The 21,696-nt window shown below is 41.2% G+C and overlaps 1 protein-coding gene across 10 annotated transcripts in view; it reads right to left on the bottom strand.

Moving 5' to 3' along the window:
* The window catches only part of KMT2C (lysine methyltransferase 2C), a 183,614-nt gene that overhangs the window by 23,442 nt on the left and 138,476 nt on the right, over positions 1-21,696 (bottom strand). For all 10 annotated transcript variants that reach the window (XM_075212142.1, XM_075212141.1, XM_075212149.1 and 7 more), the window contains 9 exons: positions 21,010-21,189; positions 17,886-20,567; positions 17,432-17,763; positions 9,196-10,877; positions 8,031-8,139; positions 6,548-6,626; positions 5,962-6,025; positions 3,715-3,947; positions 1,337-2,899 (listed from right to left, as the gene is read on the bottom strand). In XM_075212142.1, coding sequence (XP_075068243.1) covers positions 1,337-2,899; positions 3,715-3,947; positions 5,962-6,025; positions 6,548-6,626; positions 8,031-8,139; positions 9,196-10,877; positions 17,432-17,763; positions 17,886-20,567; positions 21,010-21,189 — 6,924 coding nt within the window. The remainder of the gene's footprint in view (positions 1-1,336; positions 2,900-3,714; positions 3,948-5,961; positions 6,026-6,547; positions 6,627-8,030; positions 8,140-9,195; positions 10,878-17,431; positions 17,764-17,885; positions 20,568-21,009; positions 21,190-21,696) is intronic.

Raw genomic sequence — 21,696 nt, 5'->3', positions numbered from 1 at the left:
TGGAGGTAGAAGCACCAGGTTTAGGCCCCAGTGGCAGGTTAGGTGAAGATTCATTCACATAAAACATTGTTTCCTCAAGTTCTCCTTTAAACAATACTAAAACTAAAAAAAAAAGATGTTCAATGTTGCTATATTAACATATTATACATAGAGAATATTTCTTGGTACACAGAAGAAATTATTGAACTATTATTCCTGAAACACAGAGTTGATACTAAGCTAAATCTTTTTGGCATGCTATCTGTCCCCTATCTTGCAGAAAGCAGGCATGAAAACAACCAGATTCGGGTGCATATCTAGAAAAAACAGGACTGATTTTGAACGTGGTCTTGTAGGTGTGACACCCAGCATCAATTTTAAAAAAAAAATACACAGACCATTCAAAGTATGATATCCTGAATAATAATGTATTAGGAGAACCAGCTAATGCCATATCTGAAATTCACCCCCAAAGAATAGGGAAATGATCACGTTATATTGGAGAGGGAGGGAGGGAGAGAGAACGAACTTACCTGGAACTAAAGAGCTGAGGGAACGTAGACCAGGTAAGTTCACCCGTGTATAAGCCGAGGGGGGCTTTTTCAGCATAAAAAAATATGCTGAAAAACTCGGCTTATACACGAGTATATACAGTAATTTTGTTTTGTGTTAGAACGGCTTTAATGCCATGAATTATTCAGCTCCTTTTGCCTAGAATGCTGGAAATCTCTCCCCTGAAACAGACATTACAGAGATGTAGAACCTCTTGTTCTCCAGGCATCAAAATGACAGAACCCAATATGCAGGTCCATATATCCCTAATACCCCATTTATACTGCACCAAAAACCCAGTTTTTTGCCTGGGCAAGCCCAGACGACCCGGGTCGAGGTGCAGCATGAATGATCCCAGATCTAATTCCATGACCAGCAGACCTGGATCTTTTGGTAGGGTAATTCCCAGGTCTGCCCCGGGAAGCCTGCACTATGAATGGTGCGACCCAGGATTTTCAACCCGGGTCTCACCAGACACAATGTTAAAGATAAAAAAAAAACATCACGAGAGGAGCCAATCAGACCTCCTCTTGTGATGTTGCCATGGAAGCCCCGGGCAGATCCGTGTTCAGTATGAACGTGGTCTACCCGGTATTTTGACTCCGGGGAAGCCTCTGCCCCCCGGGATATTGCCTGGGCGGCACTTTTAAAACGGAATAACAGGCAATGCTTGTCAAGTGGAGTAATTGTTGGTGGCGAGGGGTTGGGTAAAAAGTAAAGAGGTTCAGGGACTGGCATGACAGAGGGATAGCCAGATTAGTAAATAACGATTCCTTCAAATGCTTTTTACAGCGTTAAGACTCACCATTGCACTTGCTTGTCTTCCTATCAATTTTATATCAACAGAACAACCCTTTACTGACTGTAAACCTTCCTCAGACTTCTGATGCAACATGAAAGGCTGTTTCTTGTTTTTGAGCAAGTGTTTCAGTAATTCATTTCCAGATTCCAGTTTTCCTGAGGGGCCAGAGGCGGGATAAGAATCTATTTCCAAAGAAAGTGCATTGTGCGATGTGGCTTTATGTTCTTCAGTCTTAAGCCCAACTGTTGTACGTTTTACTTTGGAGTCAGCTAGCTCTGGAGTCTGGTCTCCTTCTGCCTGCTCCAATTTGATTTCCTTAATATTAAGTTCATCCTTAGCGTGCGACTGACCGGTCTCTTGGTCCAACCGCGGTTCTTGAAATATATTTTTCACATCTTTAGGGAGAAGTGGGTCTTCCAACTCAGTACATTTGTTGCTTGATGCTTTTGGTGTTGATGAACGAATTAAATCGACTACATTTTCTCCTTGATAGCCAAGATCATTAGGAACATTAACTGTTGGTGTTGATGCTTCCGATATACTCGGAGTTAGTGGAGCTGTAGCATCAGATCGTGGAGTTGAGGGTGGGGACTTTAAAGAGTCCAAATCTTCATCTTTTTTCTTCTTCCGTGGCCTTTTCTTCTTTCCTTTCTCTTCTGGAATGATTTCAGAATACAATTGTATGAGAGACTGACTTGGGCTTTGAAAATTTGAGGAATTTACAGGCCTGTCCTGTCCACAATGGTTTCCATTATCTGCAACAGGTGACAAAGGGGTGACACTTGGCATACATGGAGGTCGACATGGTGTCTGTGGAAACCCAGATTGGTTGTCTGGTCCATATGGGGAAAGTCCTAAAGCTCTTTTATCAGTATTTTGTATAAATGGAACATCAGGAGGAGAGTTTGCCATGTTTTCATGTGGTAATACATGTCCTATTTGTGCTTGCTGCTGTGGTGACTGCTGAAGGGATTGTGGAACCTGTATAAAGTCAGTTGGTAATTCAGATGTGAAGAAAGGCATTTGTGACAAAGACCTATTATTCAAGTCCGGGCCAACAATGCCTTGTTCCATTTCTAGCCTTTGCTGCAAGGCTCGCTGACGATCCACCTCTTGCATGAGCTGTATTCTCTGCCGCTCTTGTTGCTCGCGCAATCTTTCTTTGCGCTCCCTCTCTTGGAAAGTTTCACTGAAAGGGTTATTGTCATCAAACTCAACCCGTGGTGGGGCATTGGGATTTGCATGGGCAGCTGGACCTGGTGCTTCAGAACTGACTGGATGCTGTATACTTGGTGGATTTACCTGTGTAAGCCCCCTGGCAGTATGTGGAGGTTGCCAGCTTGGCATGTTTGGCATTCTTGGCTGATTAGGCTGGCCTGGTATAATCGGTCCCGGTGGGTGTAATGTTTGTGGAAGAGGAAAGTTCTGTGGATTCAATGGTGGAGGTGCTCCTCCGGATATCAATGTTTGCTGTGCTCCAGCCATTTGAGGTGTCACAGAAAACTGATGCTGCTTGGTTTTATAGTCTTCAATTAGTTCTGTGTGTTCTTTTTGTTGTTTTCGTATCTATTAACAAAACAAAAAAATGCTAATTTAGAAAAAGAACATATATTGTCTAGAGTGTATCTTGAATTAATTCAAAGGAAAAATAAACACAAGCAGCACAGCATATGTTACTAAACCACACTGTATATGCAAAAAGAGGCCTTTGCTGCTCACTACAATCACAAAGTATAAAGCAGGTGTGTAATAAGAGCATTACAAGTAATTACATACAATCACAGTTGACAATATAAAAAGGACACAACATTTTGTTATTTACTATACAGAACACTCCTTATGAAACATATATTGCAATATATGGTAAAACTTGCCAAGTAGGGTCAAAGTCTTCCCCAATTTGGTCAGGCCCTACACTCCATTAGAATTCCGAATTTCAACACCGTTATTGTTTTGTTTTTTTCTACAGATATGTTGAGCCCATACCAAAACAAACTAGCAAAAGGATAGGCGCACCAATAAAACAATTTTCATTCAAAAGTAGACAAATTTTCAAAGATTATTTTCTTGCCTTTGGGACATCAGATATGCCATAAGTCAATGATTGAAGCCAAATGCATCACGGCACTAAGGGGACCTGTATTTGGCTCAAAACCTTTGAATTTATGTCTACTTTAGAATGAAAATAGTTTTATTGGTGCTGGCTATCCATTTACTACTGTGATTTGATTAATGTAGCCACACTTTCAGTAGGCTTTGGCACTTTATACTTTTCCACTTTCCTCAAGTCCTGCCTTGAAAATCTGTGCGCAGGTGCAAGTACTAAGCATCCAACACCAGCTGGAGGGAGGAGAAGAGGAGTTTGGGCACATGACATGTACCTGTTCCAGCTGTTTCTGCACCATGCTTTGTTGCTCTGTAACGTGTTTCAGCTGCTCTGCATCCTCCTCAGGAAACTCACGTCCCGCTTTCTTGGCTGTCCGCTGCTTGGCTGACAGAGCTTTTTTAGATTTTCTGTGAGCTCCAATTTGTTCCTCTAGGAATTTCTGCTGAATTTGAAGCAGTTGCTGAGTCTCTTGAAGCCATTCTTCATACTGTTTTTTCTGAGAATCATCTGTACAAATAAATGAAAAATGGACAAAGAAACTAAATCATTTTCTGTATTTAACAAAAAATAAAAAAAATCCTATATTCAGAATCCACCTTTAAAGCACAGTATCAATGCATTTCAAATAAACCATTGTTAACAGAATATAATTTTAATAAAACAAAACTTGCCAGTTTTAAGTGACATGTGACGTATACTCTGTAAATAGAAAAAGACTATACAAGTTTAGCAGTTAGGTATACAAAGGTAACATAATAGAATGTATAAACACCAACCATATGAAAATAGAACTCTAACCAAGTGGTATAAAAAGTTACAAACAAAGATCGCTTCATATAAGCAATGGTATGCTTACATGCACTCAGAGAAAAAGAATACTCTGCTTCACTAGTCATGATAAAAGCAAAAGAAAATACAAACGAAAACAACCAGGGCAGAAACCGAATGCAAAAGGTCTCCTAAACAAATGAGTAGTCTCTTGGGAAACCTTGCACCTGAAACATATCTACACAAGCCAAGGAGGAATTATGAAACGTATTAATCAACGACTTCTGTGGCGTTTTTACAATATTAACAAATTTTAAAATAACCATTAATAAAGAAAAACAAACAGCTCAATAGAGTACAACTGCAGTGTCTAATTACATGTGGATAAGAGAACATTGTAGTTCATTGTAAATATGTATATTGTTGATGTGGCAGTCAGTTTGTTATTCATTGTCCTTAAAGTGAAGCCAGTGGGGTTATGGGTAGGGATCAGGTTGCAAGATACTGGTGAGGGTGAAGGCTAATTAGTATCCATTGTTCTCACAACACTACTCCAGACGTTTGGTCTACAATCTGGCAGGGGAATTGGAAGTACAGCTCATCTCCACTCCCCTCTCCAACCCCCTAGTCCAGGACTCACCAATGTTTAACAAGGATAAGCCCAGGGGTTTGCCCAGGGAGGGGAAAGCACTGTGGAAATTTGACCCTAGATATAAGGAGCCACTCCGGGGGTGATAATCATTCTGGGAGTTGATGACTGGACGCTGCAGGGTGGCTCTACCAGTTAAATATATCAGCAGATCCATGAGTCGTCAAGTCTGGACAGCCAGATCACTAAGTACTTAAGCTAGTTGGGTAAGGGACAGATGTGGTGAACCTGCCTGGCATTTATTTACGGTTTGTACATAATATTCTAGTGATTGTTTTTGTTACAATAAATGTACTGTTGTACTTTTCTAACTTCATTTGCCTGAGTGACTAATAAGAACCTTTAAAAAGGTACTGGGTAGGCTTCCCTAGCCTAGGAAGGCACCCGTGGGTGGCCAGCCAGAGTGAAGTTGGTAGAGTTGGGCCAGAAAACCCGGTATCTGGACAGTGACTTACACCTTTACTTCTGTGGGAAACAAATTCTTCCTCTAAATGAATTGTAGATCCAACTGGTTGCACTAACTGTTATGGACCAACTGTTCCATCATGTGGAAAACAGGCAGCATGGTTTCTTCAGGCAGAATAATGGTGATGGCTAGTTATTAATGCTAGCTTCTCAAGCACTGGAATAATTCAGATACTCAAATGATTTTTACATAAATAACGTAACTGGCTGTTCTAATTACTGGCTTGGAGCATGATCTCCGTGCATGTGATGAAGGGATGGGCTTACTACTGCTCTCTTGTTCCCATGGAAAAGGGTACTGGGAAACAATAGAACAAAAGTAACTACTTCCCTTCAACCTGTATGCAAATATACAGCAGTTACAAACTAGCAATTGAAGGAGGCAAATCAAATTAGCATGTATACGACTGACATATGAACAGTCGATTCCAGCTGCTATTACTGTTAATGCACAAAGTGTATGGTGGCTGCTCCCAACAACTCACATGTACAAATGTTAATTTATACAAGACATTTTAATGGTTTAATGTAGAGGTAATAAGAGGCACTAAATTGGTCAAAATACAGTTTAAGATAAACATAAATAAGGAGGCTAAGCTACTTATGTGATCTGTTCCAGAAGGACATATAAATACTTACTGACAAATCCTGGACCGAAATTTGGAGGGTTGGGCCTAATCATTTGTGGAGCTAGATTTCCATCCTATAAAAAAAAAAAGACAGAGACTTTATGGTAAGATTCTCTGTAATAAAGTAATAACCAAGGATTTAGAAGTCACACAAGCATTCCATGGACATAAGGCAGCAGATGGAATGCTTTTATGTAGAACACAAATCAGATGACAAAAACAAATATTTACACAAAAGGTTTATTAGATGTATGTAAATAAAATGTGTTTCTATAATGGATATTAAATAATAATTTTAACCAAAACGAATTTGTTCCTGCAGTCTCCTACTAGCATCATGTTTTTGGTGGACAGGTGCCTGTCTGAAAAAAGGGATGAGTTGTCAGGAATGAAGACCGCTCCTTCTGATCTGGTCAGGCAATGTCTCCCCAGACATTACCAATGGAATAAAAAACCAGTTAGGGCACAGCCTACAAGTCCAGACCACAGGTTAATTGGGGCATTTTCAGTTTTGAATGGTGAAGACTTCAACAAACAAATATGAGAAAATATTCTTTTCATGATTTAAACATATATAAAACAAAATATTTAAATACCTGTGGAATGGCTGGTGGAACAATATTCTGAGCTTCGGTGGATTGTGTGCCTGGCATTTGCTGTGCCATGAAAGGAAATCTGCAAGACAGATATTAATGGTATATATTCTCATTCAAAAGTGAAACATACAGATATCTATTTATAAAACATATGACATATATTTAAAAAGGTATTAAACAACTCTATCCTCCTTGGGCCCTACACCTGCAATTTACTCATATACATATTTTTATAGGGCCTGGGGTCACACTAGTGATTTTTAGCCATGAGTTTGTGTGCTCTTATTTGCATCAAACAAAATGCATGATCTGTAACTATAGATCCCTATGGAACCAGCTATACAGACATGGTCCTGCAAGCTTTCATCCTTGCTGCTTTATGCCCCATTGGTCCTCTTCTCTGCTTCATGCCCAATCGACCCGTTCTTATTCTCCGCTTTATCTCGTTAAGTGAGGAGGCAGACTGAGGGATGTATTCGAGAAAGCGGAAGGTCTGAGGCACGTTTTGAGTAAATGAGGCGCTAAAGAGCATATGGGGGAGTTTTGTGTGAGTGGGCATTATGAGGCGTCTTACGGGTGCAGGGTTTGAGTGGCATGTGAAGTCTTTCTTTGATTACATGTATTGGTTAACTTATTACCGAGATTAAAAGGTAGTGTGCATCCCTTTTGAAGGTTAGAGGGCCGCACCTGTGGCCCCTGAAGTGTATCAGGTTTTCCATAATTGAACTACACAGTCAAAGTTCTACAAGTAGATATTAATCCCACACGATCGGATGACTAAATATAAATAGTGTCGCCCTAGTCAAACTCTTTAAAAATAACAGAGCCACCTTTAATGCTACACAACTTGGTACATGAGGGCTAATTTTTTATGTTCCCAATATAGATGTCTAACATGTAAACAGGATTTTTGTTCTGCCCCTTCTGCTCCCCTCCAGTAGGGAGCTGTTATTTTTCTAACCAAGAGAAAAAAACATTCCCCCAAAAACATTTAAAGTGTAAACTATTTACAAATGAACAAGAGCGCAAAGAGTGGGCGGGCACGCAGTGATCCCCAAGACATTCAAAGAAAAGTATGTCACTTAAGTACAAATATCCAGTTTTTTCTTACATCCTATGGTAACATAGGTATGTGAAGTTTCAACTCTGTAAAAAAAACAAACAAGCAGCAAAAAAAACAACCAAAAAAAACACCACACTATTTCCGAGTGTGACTTCACTACAGGAAACCACAGCACAGTGTCCCCCATAGGATGTAAGAGAGAATATTTTTTTCAATATTTATTTTCTTCCCATATTTCTACTAATGCTCTAGTGACCAGACGTACAAAGGGAGATATAGTGATATTGCCTCCTCTCAGTAAATTCACTCCCTCCCCTGCACTGATCAAGGGTATTTTAGGCTTGCCGTAGACTTCCCTTTTCCTGGTAAGTCAGGAATTCCTAAATTAAATATCCTGCACACTAAACAGATGATAATTACCGGTTCATCACCATTGGTGACATTCCCATGTTGTTTACCATGACTTTATTAATGCCTTTCAGAGCCACCATTTTTGCTTTCATTATTGGATCAGCAATTGCATCAAAATCTGTAATTTGAAAAGAACATATCAGTATAAAGAATACAAAAGGCACAATTATATAGCAGACATTAATACTTTAACTCAAATAAACTCTCAGTCATGTACTTAGTGTACAAATGTCTGTGCAAGTGAGACTCTGCTCTTTTTATATACAAAGAATTTAGTTAATACTAGTACAGCAGGAAGACTGTACCTACGACATAAATCAGTCTAATCAGAGCCACTGACAACAATGTAAATGGAGCCTGACCATAGGGATCTCCCAAATAATGTGCTAGTTCAACAATGTACAGCCCTGTATGCTTTACTCGTGTCTAAAGGACAAACCAGGAAGGATTTGCTAGGTAAATGCTACTCTCAAGGACTGAAATGTTTTAAGTTGTACACATAGATATATAGAGACATGATGGTAATAGGGAGGATAAAAATAATGCCCTACAGTTTGTCAAGTTTTAACCTGGAAAAAAAAATCTTAGTTTACTCTTTCCCTATTAAATCTTCATTTGAAATCAACAAAGTACAAACCCTGACATGGCCAGACGTGGGTAACTTATTGGTAAGTTTTAGCCCCTGACTTCTCCTGCCACTGCCTTTAATTATCTGTGCTTTTTTCTGCTCATTGCGTTTTTCTTTGATGTGTTATTTTTACCCTGTGTATTTTCATAATTTTAACTGATGCACTTCGTTAACCATTAAAAAAAATATGCACAAAATTATAATAAATCAGTTACTTTGTGCAACCTTATTTTGTCAAGTGGGAAGCAACTATTAAATGGTCATAAGGACGGCATATCTGCTAATGCATCCTAATTAGAAAAAACTGATGACATTTTGTGCTCTTCCCACAAAACTTCTTCCATAGACTTGCCGGTTGCTCTTAAATGACATACAAGTGCAGCTAAAGACGTGCAGTTAGTTTTTGAGCAAGCATGATGACAGGTAAAGATACAATAAAGAGTACACCACTAAGAAATATTCAGGATAGTTGCAGTTAGACAAGAGGCATTAAAAGTCTGTATTTAAGAAAACACATTTTTCCAACATTAGCAAAGGTGTACATACCAACATTTGGAAAAAACGGTTCTGAACGTTGTCGGATCATTGCTTGCATTTGTCTCTGCTGCTGCTGTTCCTTTCTTTCTTGATCTAAAAGATCCTGCAATAATAATGGCTGTTCTTGCAAAAGGAGAGTTTTCACACGATTTTGTTGAATCATTACCTGCTGAGCAACAGCACTAGAACAAGGCATGGCTTGATTTATTGGTTCATCAGGTACAAAATTATGGCCATCCTGAAAACCAGAATCCGATGGTGATCCCTGTGCAAAGCCATGGTTAAGTCTTGGCCCCATACTTGGATTTAAGGGATGTTCTATTACTTGACTAGGCGAAGTTATTACTTTTTGAGGAATGCCTTGCATTACATTAGCCTGAGGCGCTGTCATTATCTCTGGAGGAGAACCTGATTTTTCAACTTCAGAATTTTCATTGGTTAACAAATTAGTAAGCACAGGTGTGGATTCCGATATGCCACAGGAACTTATGGGATCTTGAGATGGCAGTTGCAATGGCTCATTAGGTTGATCAGAATTGGGAGAGCTTTCCTGGTTTCCTTTTTCTGACTGACCACTGTTAGAAGCTGGTAGTGATGCCATGCCCTCTTCAAGCTGCTGAGTCCCTGTAGCATCCATAATCTGCTCAGTTTTTATATCTGATGGTGCTTTATTTTTTAATACTTTTACTTCAACAGTCTTTATCTCTCTGGTATTAGTGATTGTTTGTGCAGAAACAGGACCAGGTGAAGTTGAAATGTTCTCAGTTTCTTCACTGCTTTTTACAGCTTCAGCCTTGCATGGGAGTTCCAACTTCTCATCCATCGGTACACCAAGATCCAAGTCCTCATTAAACATATCTTTCTTATCTCCAAGATCAAGCTCTGGATCTGTATAAGCAATAATATCAAATTTTCCAGACCTTAACAGGTCATCAAGCTGAGGATCATTTGTTTCCAGAGTATCTAGCCCATCTAGCTCATCCCCCTTTGCATCATCTGGATCTAGATTTATATTTTCAAGGTCATCATCATCTAAATCCTTAACCTCAACACCATCCAGATCTTTCACATCAAGATCTTTTTCAGAAGGATCGTCAGGATCAAGTTTTTCTTCCAACCCACCTGCTGCTGGATTACAAGTTGTTTCCTTGTTGAAGTTATCAATGGATAAAGTAGTCTGTAAATAGTTATTCTCTGCAGGTTGATCAACTCCACGCATCATAACAGATTGATGATGTGCAGACATTAAGTGTTCAAAACCAGGAGGCACTTGCATTTGATTAGATAAACCTGAATGGTGGACTCGCACTGTATCCATCATCAGCCTTGGGCCTGGAAATTCTGGTCTATGGAAAAAGCTGACATGCCTCTGATTTTGTGCAGCTTGTTCCATTAAATTATGAGGTGGCCCAAAGAGAATTCTTGGTCTACCATCAGGAGGCCTGTGACGGAGTTCAATATATGCTTGGCCTGATATATTATGCTGCTGAACTTGCATTCCCTGGTGAGAGAATTGTGGAGGGTAGCCAGCGGAATTATTGACTTGTGAGTTACTTAAAGGCCTAGTCAGCTCAATGGACATATCTCTTCTTATTTGCTGTGGAAGTCCTGTGACTTGCATTTGCAATGGAGGACCTAAAAAGCGCTCATGACTAGATACAGGACCAGGGCTTGCCATGGGAAAGACAAATCTGTGAAAACAAAGAGTCACAAATGCATTTAACATCTTTATGACTGGAGGTATATTGCACTTTAATGGCAGTAACAATTTTACATCCATCTACATATGCACATTTTACTGTTTAATAGGGATTTCTGAATTAAGAGAGGATTTTTATACTTAAGATAAATCCGTTTCTCTGATTCCATCTGGGGGACACTGCGTTCCCTCCCTTCTGCTCTTCAGTCTTCGGTGGTGGTTTCCCCATCCTTGGGGCTTTTTGTATTACACTGAAGCTAGAGGGGGTTGCAGGTGTGAGGAGTTCTGTCAGCAAGTATTAAATTAACTTAAGTGTCAACTACAAGCTCCCCACATACACAAGTATTAAATATTAATACCAAGGAAGGGGAAACCACCACTGAAGACCAAATAGCAAAAGAGCTGAAGGGAGGGAACGCAGTGTCCCCCAGAAGGAATCAGAGAAACGGATTAATCGCAAGTATAAAAATCCTCTTTTCACTTTCATCCTATCTGGGGGAAACTGCTACCATGGGGACGTTCTAAAGCAGCCCCTTGAAGGGAGGGGCCGCTCTTAAAGCCCAGCACGCAACACTGCGGCCAAAAACCAGCGACCGTAGAGCCAACAGTAATTAGATTACCAAAAACCAGCGGCCATAGGGCCAGCAGTAACTAGATAACGTATGTGAAAAGACAGCCAGAGGACTATATGACTCCTCGGCCAAGTTGATCTGCTAAAACACCATTAAGTGCAGCCCTGATCACTGCCATTGAATGGGTGAAATTGGCGCCAAGACAATTTGACACAGGCCCACTTAATAGAGTAGACCTGTTGGACAGAGGACAGAATGCTCCTAGCAATGGTCTGCTTAGCAGCCAGCCTTTCCCAATCTCCGTATGGAACCATACAAGCAGAAACCAGTCCTCCTAATGTTGGATGGCCACACCACATGATGAGGCGGCATGTACCCTATGTTAAAAAAAAAAAACCCTGAGATAAGGTCCAAAAGATGCAGCCAGCTCCCGAAGGGCTGGAACCAGAACCTCCAGATTTAATTTAAACCCTAAAAAGTGTTGTAGGCTGAGTGAAGAGACTGAATAAGAAAAGAACAGACTCCACGGGCGCTATAAAGAAAGATGTAGCCCAATTGTTTTACCATTTATTTGGTTTTGAGTGAAGAGACTGTGCGCAACAGCCCTTACGTCGCATAAAATGGAGAATATAGTATAGCCACAAAGGGCCTCTGACCTTATACCCTGCACCAAGGTCCTTGGTCAAGGAACTCTACTACCACGTGGTAACCGCACTACAGCTGAACACGAGGTTTTGATGAAGGTGGTAAGGAATGAATACCTAATATCTTCGGCCACCCCATGGTGCCGGGGAAGGAACCTTGGAGTTGTGTGCAGATCCCCTTAGGGAAAGGTCCGCACCTCTTGCACATTCCAGGTCCCTGCAATAAACAGTGCAAGTCCGAGAAGGAAAGGTGACTCCAGAACCATCAGGAACTGAGCCAGAGACTCTTCCTGTAGTCATCTGCGGAAAGCGAGAAATAGAAAAAAGAAAGTTGCGAGATAGGGGGGGTGTGAGCATCGGTCTAAGTACTGAACACCCTGTGATACAGTGGTAGCCACAGGTTTTCTGGCCACTATAGTGGATAAGAATCCCCTGAACCATCAGAAGCCTACCATAACAGTCCTGAACAAGGGGAAGAAGGGGGGGGGCTGAGAGAGGAGGTCTGTGCGAAGCAGACTGTCTTCTCCCTGGACGCAGCAAGGAGAATACCGCAGCCGGACCCGGTGTCCAATTTGAAGTCAGCAGAATTCTAAGAAGGGCCTCCTTCATAGACCTTCCGGAGACTCGGGGACCCTGCACAGTGGGAGGAGCAGGTGTCCCATTTGGAACTTCCCCTGCATGGTCCTGACAGCTACCTCAACAGTAAGAGCATATAGAAAGAGAAAAGAAAAAACACACAAGAGGCACTCCAGTCCCTTATAGATAAATTCCATGTATAGATGTAAAACTTGACTTTTATTAGATTTGTTTAAAATGCGAAATATTAAAATGGTAAATTGCGTGTATGTATTGTGTTAAAACAAAGACACCCGACAACAGTACAGGAAAAAGATTCCTTCTTAAATCAAGAGAAAATTCCCTTCATTATTAATCACCCAATAGGATATTAGTCATCAAAATCTACTACCTTGAAAAAGCAATGTGCGAAACGTACGTCGGGGTTTAGTGACGTCATTAGGACGCCACTCACACCCGACAACATAGACAGGCACTGATCTCCCGTCTCAAGTAAACGCTCCAACGCTTTATTAGTAGCGCGTTTTGTGCGCTATACTGTTATTATGGACACCTATATGGAAGAGGGAAAGGGGGTCACTATAACTATACAGGCAGTCCAAGAGAATATTTGGAATAAGTCTATGGACTAAGCCCACGCGAGTAGCGCTATCACACGCTCATGCAATTTTGAAGTTATGTGACATACCTATGACCCTATGTGCTTGGGAGAAGTCTCCTTTGCGCTGGAGAGCGTGGGACCCATATAAGTAGTGACCAGAATGATATAATTATGATAAAGCTACACAGCGCTCTGTATACATTTGTCAGAGAAATCTAGGACATATGTTTTTTAGACTGCGTGATGTGATTCAATTAAATCTATAATGCCCAGCAATTGATGCTTATTGGGATCACTTCTTTATCTTTCAGAACTACTTTGGAGATTAGTTGTATCAGTAAATACTACATCAAGAGATTTTGATGACTAATATCCTATTGGGTGATTAATAATGAAGGGAATTTTCTCTTGATGATTTAAGAAGGAATCTTTTTCCTGTACTGTTGTCGGGTGTCTTTGTTTTAACACAATACATACACACAATTTACCATTTTAATATTTCGCATTTTAAACAAATCTAATAAAAGTCAAGTTTTACATCTATACATGGAATTTATCTATAAGGGACTGGAGTTCCTCTTGTGTGTTTTTTCTTTTCTCTTTCTATATGCTCTATGCTTAAAATTATTGAGAGTGCACCATATCTATCTTCGGATTAATTTTGCCATAAATAAATAGATAACGAGTCCCATCTGTGTGCGACCACATCCCTATGTTCCTTTGACACTCAACAGTAAGAGCCCTGGTCCTGAATAGAATCTGGGTCCTGGTGACCCTGGCAAGACGCCCTGAGATGTTTATCAGGTAATCCACTGCTGGCACAGCGTCTGAAGCTCTGTGTGGAGAAATTTCTTTCTCGCTGGGACTGCTGCGACAGAAATCTACTCAATGAGCCAAGGCTGTAATTTAATGCCTTCTGGCACTGCTGGTCCCACCCAGTCAGTTGACATATGTCACAACCATGATATTGTCAGACTGAAGGACTGGAACCCTTAAGGAAGTGACAGAGCCCCCTGCTGTGGCAGTAACAAGACCCTATGGTCCAACTTAAATCTGTAGAACACTCTGTACGATCAGGTACTTTAAGTCGGATACCGATCCCCTCTGTGTCAAAAAGACCACTGCTCTTCGGCCCCATAGGCCGGTCTCAGTGTCACCGTGTTCCATGTGCACAGGGCCATGGTCTTATCTGTTGTGAGATGGTCCTGTTTTAGGCACCAATTGAGTGCAATCCACTGCTGGCACACATCTCAGTGTTGTACAAGTCCCGTTGCTAGACTGATCCCACAAAAGGGGCATATCAAATATCAACTGAAATGAACAAAGATCACAGTAGATCTTAACTCAAAGGTCCAGAAAAGATACAGAATTAAGGCTCGTAGAATGGAACTCAACTGCCTAGCTGGCTAGGGAAGCCGAAGGAGTTTATCTTAATTTAGGTGGCGTTTTGACACTACTTTAGGCTGAAAAGAGAGCTTTGCTCATAACACAGCTGGAGATCTGTAAGACAGAACCCTAAGTTGGAGTTTCTTCACGCCATAGTAATCACCCGAAAAAACACCAAGTTAGAAACTTAAATTCCACATAATCAAAAGGTTCAAATAGAGGATATTGTAAAGCAGTCAACACAAGGTTAAGATTCCACGAAGTAAAGGGTGGAATATATGGAGGCTGGACACGGAGCACTCCTTGCAAAACAATTTGTACCTCTGGGACTAGTGCCGAAAGACGACCAACCTAGCTGAAATCTGAACCTTTAAGGAATTAAGCCTCAAACCATTGTCCAGACCCTCCTGTAAGACATTAACTCAAATAATTTATTTCAAAACAGAAGTAGGAAATTCTTTCTGCTCACACGAAGGGATAAAGATCTTCCATACTTTACGGTAGATCAAGCTAAAGCTAGTTTTCTCTTTTCAGCATGAATTGTTTGGCTCTGCCCAGTGTATGATCCCTTGAGGGATCAAACACTGGGCAGCTCTTGGTTCCTTCCTCCCTGGTGGCATTGTCAGAATTATTTTTTTTACTGGCTCTTTTATTAGAGGATGTATTTGACTAGAGCATATAAGAGCACTTAATTCAAGAGCACTGGTTGGAATTCTGAATCTTTACAAGATCATAGTCACTGTGGGCAGCACCTCCACAGCTCTAAAGACTGGCATCTGTCATGATGACTTTCCAGCTCAAATGCTGAAGGGATGACCTCTTATGAGTTGGTTGATCCTGGGCCACCAGGGGAGCAAAAAAAAAAAAAAAAAAGTGTCTTTGATAGATAATTGTATTAATTGTTCCATTTGGAAAATGGTTCTTCACTCCGAGCGGAATTTTGCAAAACTCCTCGTTCAGCACTCTGGGGCGATTTGTGAGCCCTGCAATTGATTTGGCTAATTATTTAAAATCAGCAACCTGCTGGCAAAAAAGTTGGATGGGCCGTAGCTTCACATGGTACACAAAGGACGTCTACCCCCAGACGGTCCACTATATAATTTGGTGCGACATTTGACATATGTAAAATAATAAATATATGAAAAAAAAAAGTCACAGATGTTGCCCTACCAGAAGAGGCTCTGTCATAACTCCTTTTGTCTGACATTACAGAGAAAAGTGAGCATAATGTGTTCTATACCCATCCTCAATCAGGAGGATAGCGAACAACACAGACAATACACCAGAAAAATTAGAGTAACCCCTCAAAAAAACATTCTCGGTAGGGGATATAGATGAGTCGTAGCTGTGGTTCAAGGTCTTGTCTGCCTTAGGAGGGCTTTCTTACAAGAGGAAAGCCTGCCAAGGGGGAGATTTAATATGTGAGCAGTATTCCGACCCCTTACCGGGTCCAGCACTTGTGCTTACAGTGATTAAAAACAAACTGTACGTGTGGACTGATGAACAGTTGCTCACCAGACTATTAGTATCGGCTCTGGAGGATCTGCTCTCCAACCAGGTGGATTTAATATCAGGGGGAGAGGAGTCTGCAGTCTACACAGTCGCAGCACAAGAGGAAAAAATTCCATTTCCTGAGGCGCTTGAAAAAACGGACTTGCACATTGACTAAGAGAAGGAGGAGAGGACCTCAGACTTCAGTGAGAATTTCTAAACCTGCCCAAGCTCCTGCACACATTTCTATACCCCATGGTTCCAGTGTCCCCCAGTGGATGCAAGGGAAAAGAAGATTTTTTTTTAAAGTGAAGCTATTGAGTAAGGGCAAAATGAGGTATCATGGAGGGGTGAATTACGTTGGGTGGTGTGTGCAAATGGTGAGGATCATAACTATTTATAGCATATTAAAATGGCAGGTTAGACCCTATTATAGTCTAGTCTTTAGGACTGGAGGTATATTGCACCTTAACAACAATAACAATTTTATTGAAGTCTACGTATGCAAACTTTGTATTTTTTAATTTTGAGGAGATCGGGCTTTTTGGATTACATACATGTTTTATGGACCACTTTTTGTAGATTTTTCCCAGTTACGCTTACTCTTAATTTGCAGAATCCCAGAAAATAAAAAAATGTTATTGGCTAGTTCAAGAATATGAAGATACCACAAAAGTGTACTGTATTAAAGGGGGTGAGCCTATTTTAAAGATATGATTTTCTGTATTTAAGCGAGACCTCAAGGAGTCACTTGGGACTGCAATAGATTGTCCCTATTTATGTATTGCCAGATCCAACGCACATTGGATCTAATAACTATAACATTAATGTATGATCCATTTTGTATGGATATATTACACATTTTAAAAAACAAACCTAAATAAACTAACCCTACAAAACATTCATGCTATCAAATTTAACTGAATGTAATACTATAGCTGTACTATAATGACAAAAACAACTTTTTTGCTTAAAGGACAACATGTCTGACAGGCTGGCAGATAAATATACTTTCAACACAAATGCATAGCAGAAGTAAACAAAATCTGAAATATCTCAAGTCCTGTCAAAATATGGCGTTTATACATATAATGTATTTTTGAGAATGGCAGCACCGTAGCAAACATTGTGATCTCATTAAACTGGGGCCATCGATTCAATTAAGTACTATCCGTGTGAAATTCACAGTTTTACATCCACATGAAATAGGTGATCATTAAGAAGTAATATTTTGCTTTGTTCTTCGCATGCTCTAAAAATAAGAAACGTAGTGTACCTGTGACCTGGTGGTGGCCTCAAAGTCATGCTGCCAATATCGCCAGTAAATTGCGGTCGGTTAAATTGGCCACTCCCAGGGAATGGCGTATGTTGCTCTTTGGGGAAAGCAGGAAAACGTGGGCTTCCATTGGGACCAAGTGAGGCTCTGATGTTACCAGGATAAGGGGGTGGAGGCCTGTTAAAGATCTCATGCTGTCGATGTGGATTGTCTTGTTGCCACTGGGATGGGAGTCCACCCTGGGTTATCTGCAGTGGATCTAGTGATTTCTCTTGACGAACAGCATTTTTGCTTTGTTGTTGCCGCAGAATCATCTCCCGCAACTTTTGACGCTGTAGGAGGTTTACAACATACAATCAAATCACAAATTACTACGTGTGTTTACAACAATAACACTAATAATAAGAATAATCCCTAATTATTATGAATTATTGGTCAATGAAATTATATTCACCTGTCTTAATTTTTCTTCAGAGTCTGCGAGTGGTAAGTTCAATGAATTCTGTGCATCTGGTATGCCAACGGTTTGCTGCATATTAGCAAATTGCTGACCTTGAGGACTTGCAGAAATGTTGCTAGACCCACCAAATGTTTCCTCTGAAAAAGTTCTTTGCTGATCAACTATTTCATGTGAATCCCCAAATCCATCTCCTGTCTGCATATGGGGAGTCATTGGAGGCTGTTCATAAGGATCCTGGTTTGGACCAGATGATGAATGACTAATGTCTGTTGAGCCTGGACCTGCCATTCGAGGATTTTGAGAGCTTGCATCAGAATGCCTTGTATAAGAAGCTGGCTGAAGTGGTCCCCTGTTTTGTGTTGTATGTACAAATGACTCTTGATTGGGAATCAACCGTGTTCGAACCACAGAAGACCGATTAAAATTTTCTAGAACACCTGGCATTGGAGTTCTTGGTGGTTGAGAATAAGGGTCAGAAAGGACATGTCTAGGAGTTCTATTTGGCTGGGAATAAGAGTCTGTGGAAACAGGCCTTGGTGTTCCAGGAGCATGAGAATATGGGTCTGCAAAAACTGGTCGTGGAGTACCAGGAGGTTGAGAATATGGATCTAGAGAAATAGCCCTTGCAGTGCCGGGAGGTTGAGAATATGGATCTGATGGCCTTGGTGTCCCAGGTGGCTGAGAGTATGGATCTAAAGGCACTGGCCTTGGTGTCCCAGGTGGCTGAGAGTATGGATCTGAAGGCACTGGCCTTGGTGTCCCAGGTGGCTGAGAGTATGGATCTGAAGGCACTGGCCTTGGTGTCCCAGGTGGCTGAGAGTATGGATCTGAAAGCACTGGCCTTGGTGTCCCAGGTGGCTGAGAGTATGGATCTGAAAGCACTGGCCTTGGTGTCCCAGGTGGCTGAGAGTATGGATCTGTAAGCACTGGCCTTGGTGTCCCAGGTGGCTGAGAGTATGGATCTGAAAGCACTGGCCTTGGTGTCCCAGGTGGCTGAGAGTATGGATCTGAAGGCACTGGCCTTGGTGTCCCAGGTGGCTGAGAGTATGGATCTGAAGGCACTGGCCTTGGTGTCCCAGGTGGCTGAGAGTATGGATCTGAAGGCACTGGCCTTGGTGTCCCAGGTGGCTGAGAGTATGGATCTGAAGGCACTGGCCTTGGTGTCCCAGGTGGCTGAGAGTATGGATCTGAAGGCACTGGCCTTGGTGTCCCAGGTGGCTGAGAGTATGGATCTGAAGGCACTGGCCTTGGTGTCCCAGGTGGCTGAGAGTATGGATCTGAAGGCACTGGCCTTGGAGTGGCAGGCTGTTGCGAGTACGGATCCATGCCAGACCTTGGAGTTCCAGGTGACGAGGCAAATGGATCATGGTGCCTCTTATTTATGGCTGGCTGAACAAATACATCTCCCACAGCAGGTCTAGGAGTAGATGGTGTTTGACTATAAGGATCCAATGGTTGAGAAGGTGGTCTTGGGGTAGGTGGCTGTTGAAGGTATAGGTCACCAACTGCTGGTCTTGAAGCAGTTGGTGACTGCAAAAATGGGTTATTGGCTGGTCGTGGTGTTCCTGGAGGCTGCAAGTATGGATCCTGTGAACATGATCTTGACAAAGAGGCAGTTTGGGGGTCACTATGCTGTCGCATTAGTCTAGGAGGATGTGCAAATGATTCGCTCATAGAACGATTACTGTGAGGTGCTTGGTTATAAGAATCATGTGAAAAGCTCTCAGCTGGTCGTGGTGTCAAAACAGGTCTATCATATGGGTCGACAGGCACGCGTCGAGGTGTCGTGGGTAATGAACTGTAAGGTTCTTGTGGTGATTGAGATGGCCGCATAGGAGTCTTAAAAGGAGCAGGGCTACCAGGTGAAACACCTGATGTAGGTGTGAGAGGTGGCCTTGAATATGGATCAATTTTATTTTGTGCCACCGATTGTCTCTGAAACATCTCAGACCTGGAAGTGTATTTTGTGAAATCATTATTTCCTGGACCTAATGTACCATCAAAAACCTGATCTGTGTTATGTGGCATCATCAAAGACCCCAATGGTTTTGTAAAATGTTCAGATGACATCATGGACCTTTGAAAATCTCCCCCATTGGAGGGAGACGAACAAGAGTCTCTTATAGGCGATGGTCTAGTATCAGATGATTCATTCCCAGACATTTGTCTTGTAGGACAAATATCCATAGGTGACCCAGAGTTCCTTCTGTGAAAGTTCTGACCTGTGGGTGGAGGTCTTGGTGTCCCTACCATTTTGGCATATGGATCAACAGGAGATGATGGTCTAGAATTTGAAGATCCAGGAGAAAACATTTGTGGAGAATGTGGCTGAGAAGACTGGGATAATTGTAGGGGATCCTGTAAAGAAATTCTAGTTGGTGTTGGAGGTGGAGCTTGTGGTTTCAGAAAAACATCATCTGAAAAGGATGCTGGAGTTCCAGGCAATGTCTGTTTAGGAAATGGGTCTATATTAAATGGCTGTTGAATTGGAGACATATTATCACTACTCTGTTGAGGTGTTAAAGGACTCTGTATTCCGCTATTTGGTGTGTCACTTCCTGACTGACTCAAATGATGTTGGGAACCAAACTGCTGCTGCTGCTGCTCATTTTTTACTTGCTCCAGTTTTTGGGTTGCTTCGATTTTTGCCTGTTGCTTGCTCTTCTGACGCATTTGCTGCAAAATTAGAATTTATTTTATGTAGTTTTCATTTAAAAGCAAAGTAGGATTTATTTATAAATTCTAAAACAGGAATTTAGTTACATCATTGCACTATATATGTACTGTTAAAACACTTAAGATCTTAAAGCTTATCGTGCATATCCAAGTTGTTTTACCAATATGAAGTTTCAAGCACAATATCTTTTGAAAACTGAAAGCTAGTCAGTGTTACAGGGTATTATCTACAAAATGGTTATTTATTATTAGAACTCTAACCTCTGTTCCTGTGCCTTTAACATGATGTAGAAATAATCAGGTTATGTAGAGGTTTGTGAAAATTGCTCCAGAGCTAGCCAAAGGAAAGCTTGGGAGCTACTTATTTTTTGTGTCTCTCCCTTGCAATTATTCCATGGGTCTCAAGTATTCAACATAAGTTATGATTATTGAAAACCTGTACCTGTCTGAATTTCCACTCCTGCTCATGCTCAGATTCTCTCTGCTTCATGGGATCTTTAAACAAATCAGAATCAATGCGGGAGCTCTGCTCGATGATCTCATGTTGCTGCCGCTTCAATGTGTCGTTTGACATTTGCACCTTGTTGATCCGTAGCGCAGCCCGGTTATCTCTGGCCTTTTGCTGGAAACAAAGTTTGTTTCTTCAATTTCTCTCTAAAATCATGCTCTTTAAGGCATATTAGAATTCAACTACTTTTTAATAAATTGTTTGATATATATAAAAAACATGTCAGGCATGATTTTTATGTATCCCTGGATAACGCTATTCGACAACTGTATTTATTTCTTTGCTAGAAAAGAGCGAAGATTTCAGTACCATATTATGCACATAGGAGCACATCATGTGAGGCTCCCACTGTCCAGGAGGTTGATATTTGACCGCTATATACTACCGTGCTCTGCATTCTCTGGACACCCCAATATGTTACCGTGCTCCGCATTCACTGGACACCCAGATATGTTACTGTGTTCCGCATTCACTGGGCAGGGCTTAAGCAAGCCTGAAAACAATTATCTATTGGTTATGTTAGTGGTTATATTATTAAGTGGGTCACTATGCTAAAGAAATCTTTACTGGCAACAGATAACAAATGGTGGTTCATCCTATCAGGAGTATTAACCCTTAGAC

The sequence above is a fragment of the Mixophyes fleayi genome, chromosome 5 (assembly GCF_038048845.1).
Source record: "Mixophyes fleayi isolate aMixFle1 chromosome 5, aMixFle1.hap1, whole genome shotgun sequence".
NCBI classification, from domain to species: Eukaryota; Metazoa; Chordata; class Amphibia; order Anura; family Limnodynastidae; genus Mixophyes; species Mixophyes fleayi.
This window is presented reverse-complemented; position numbering and strand designations above follow the sequence as displayed.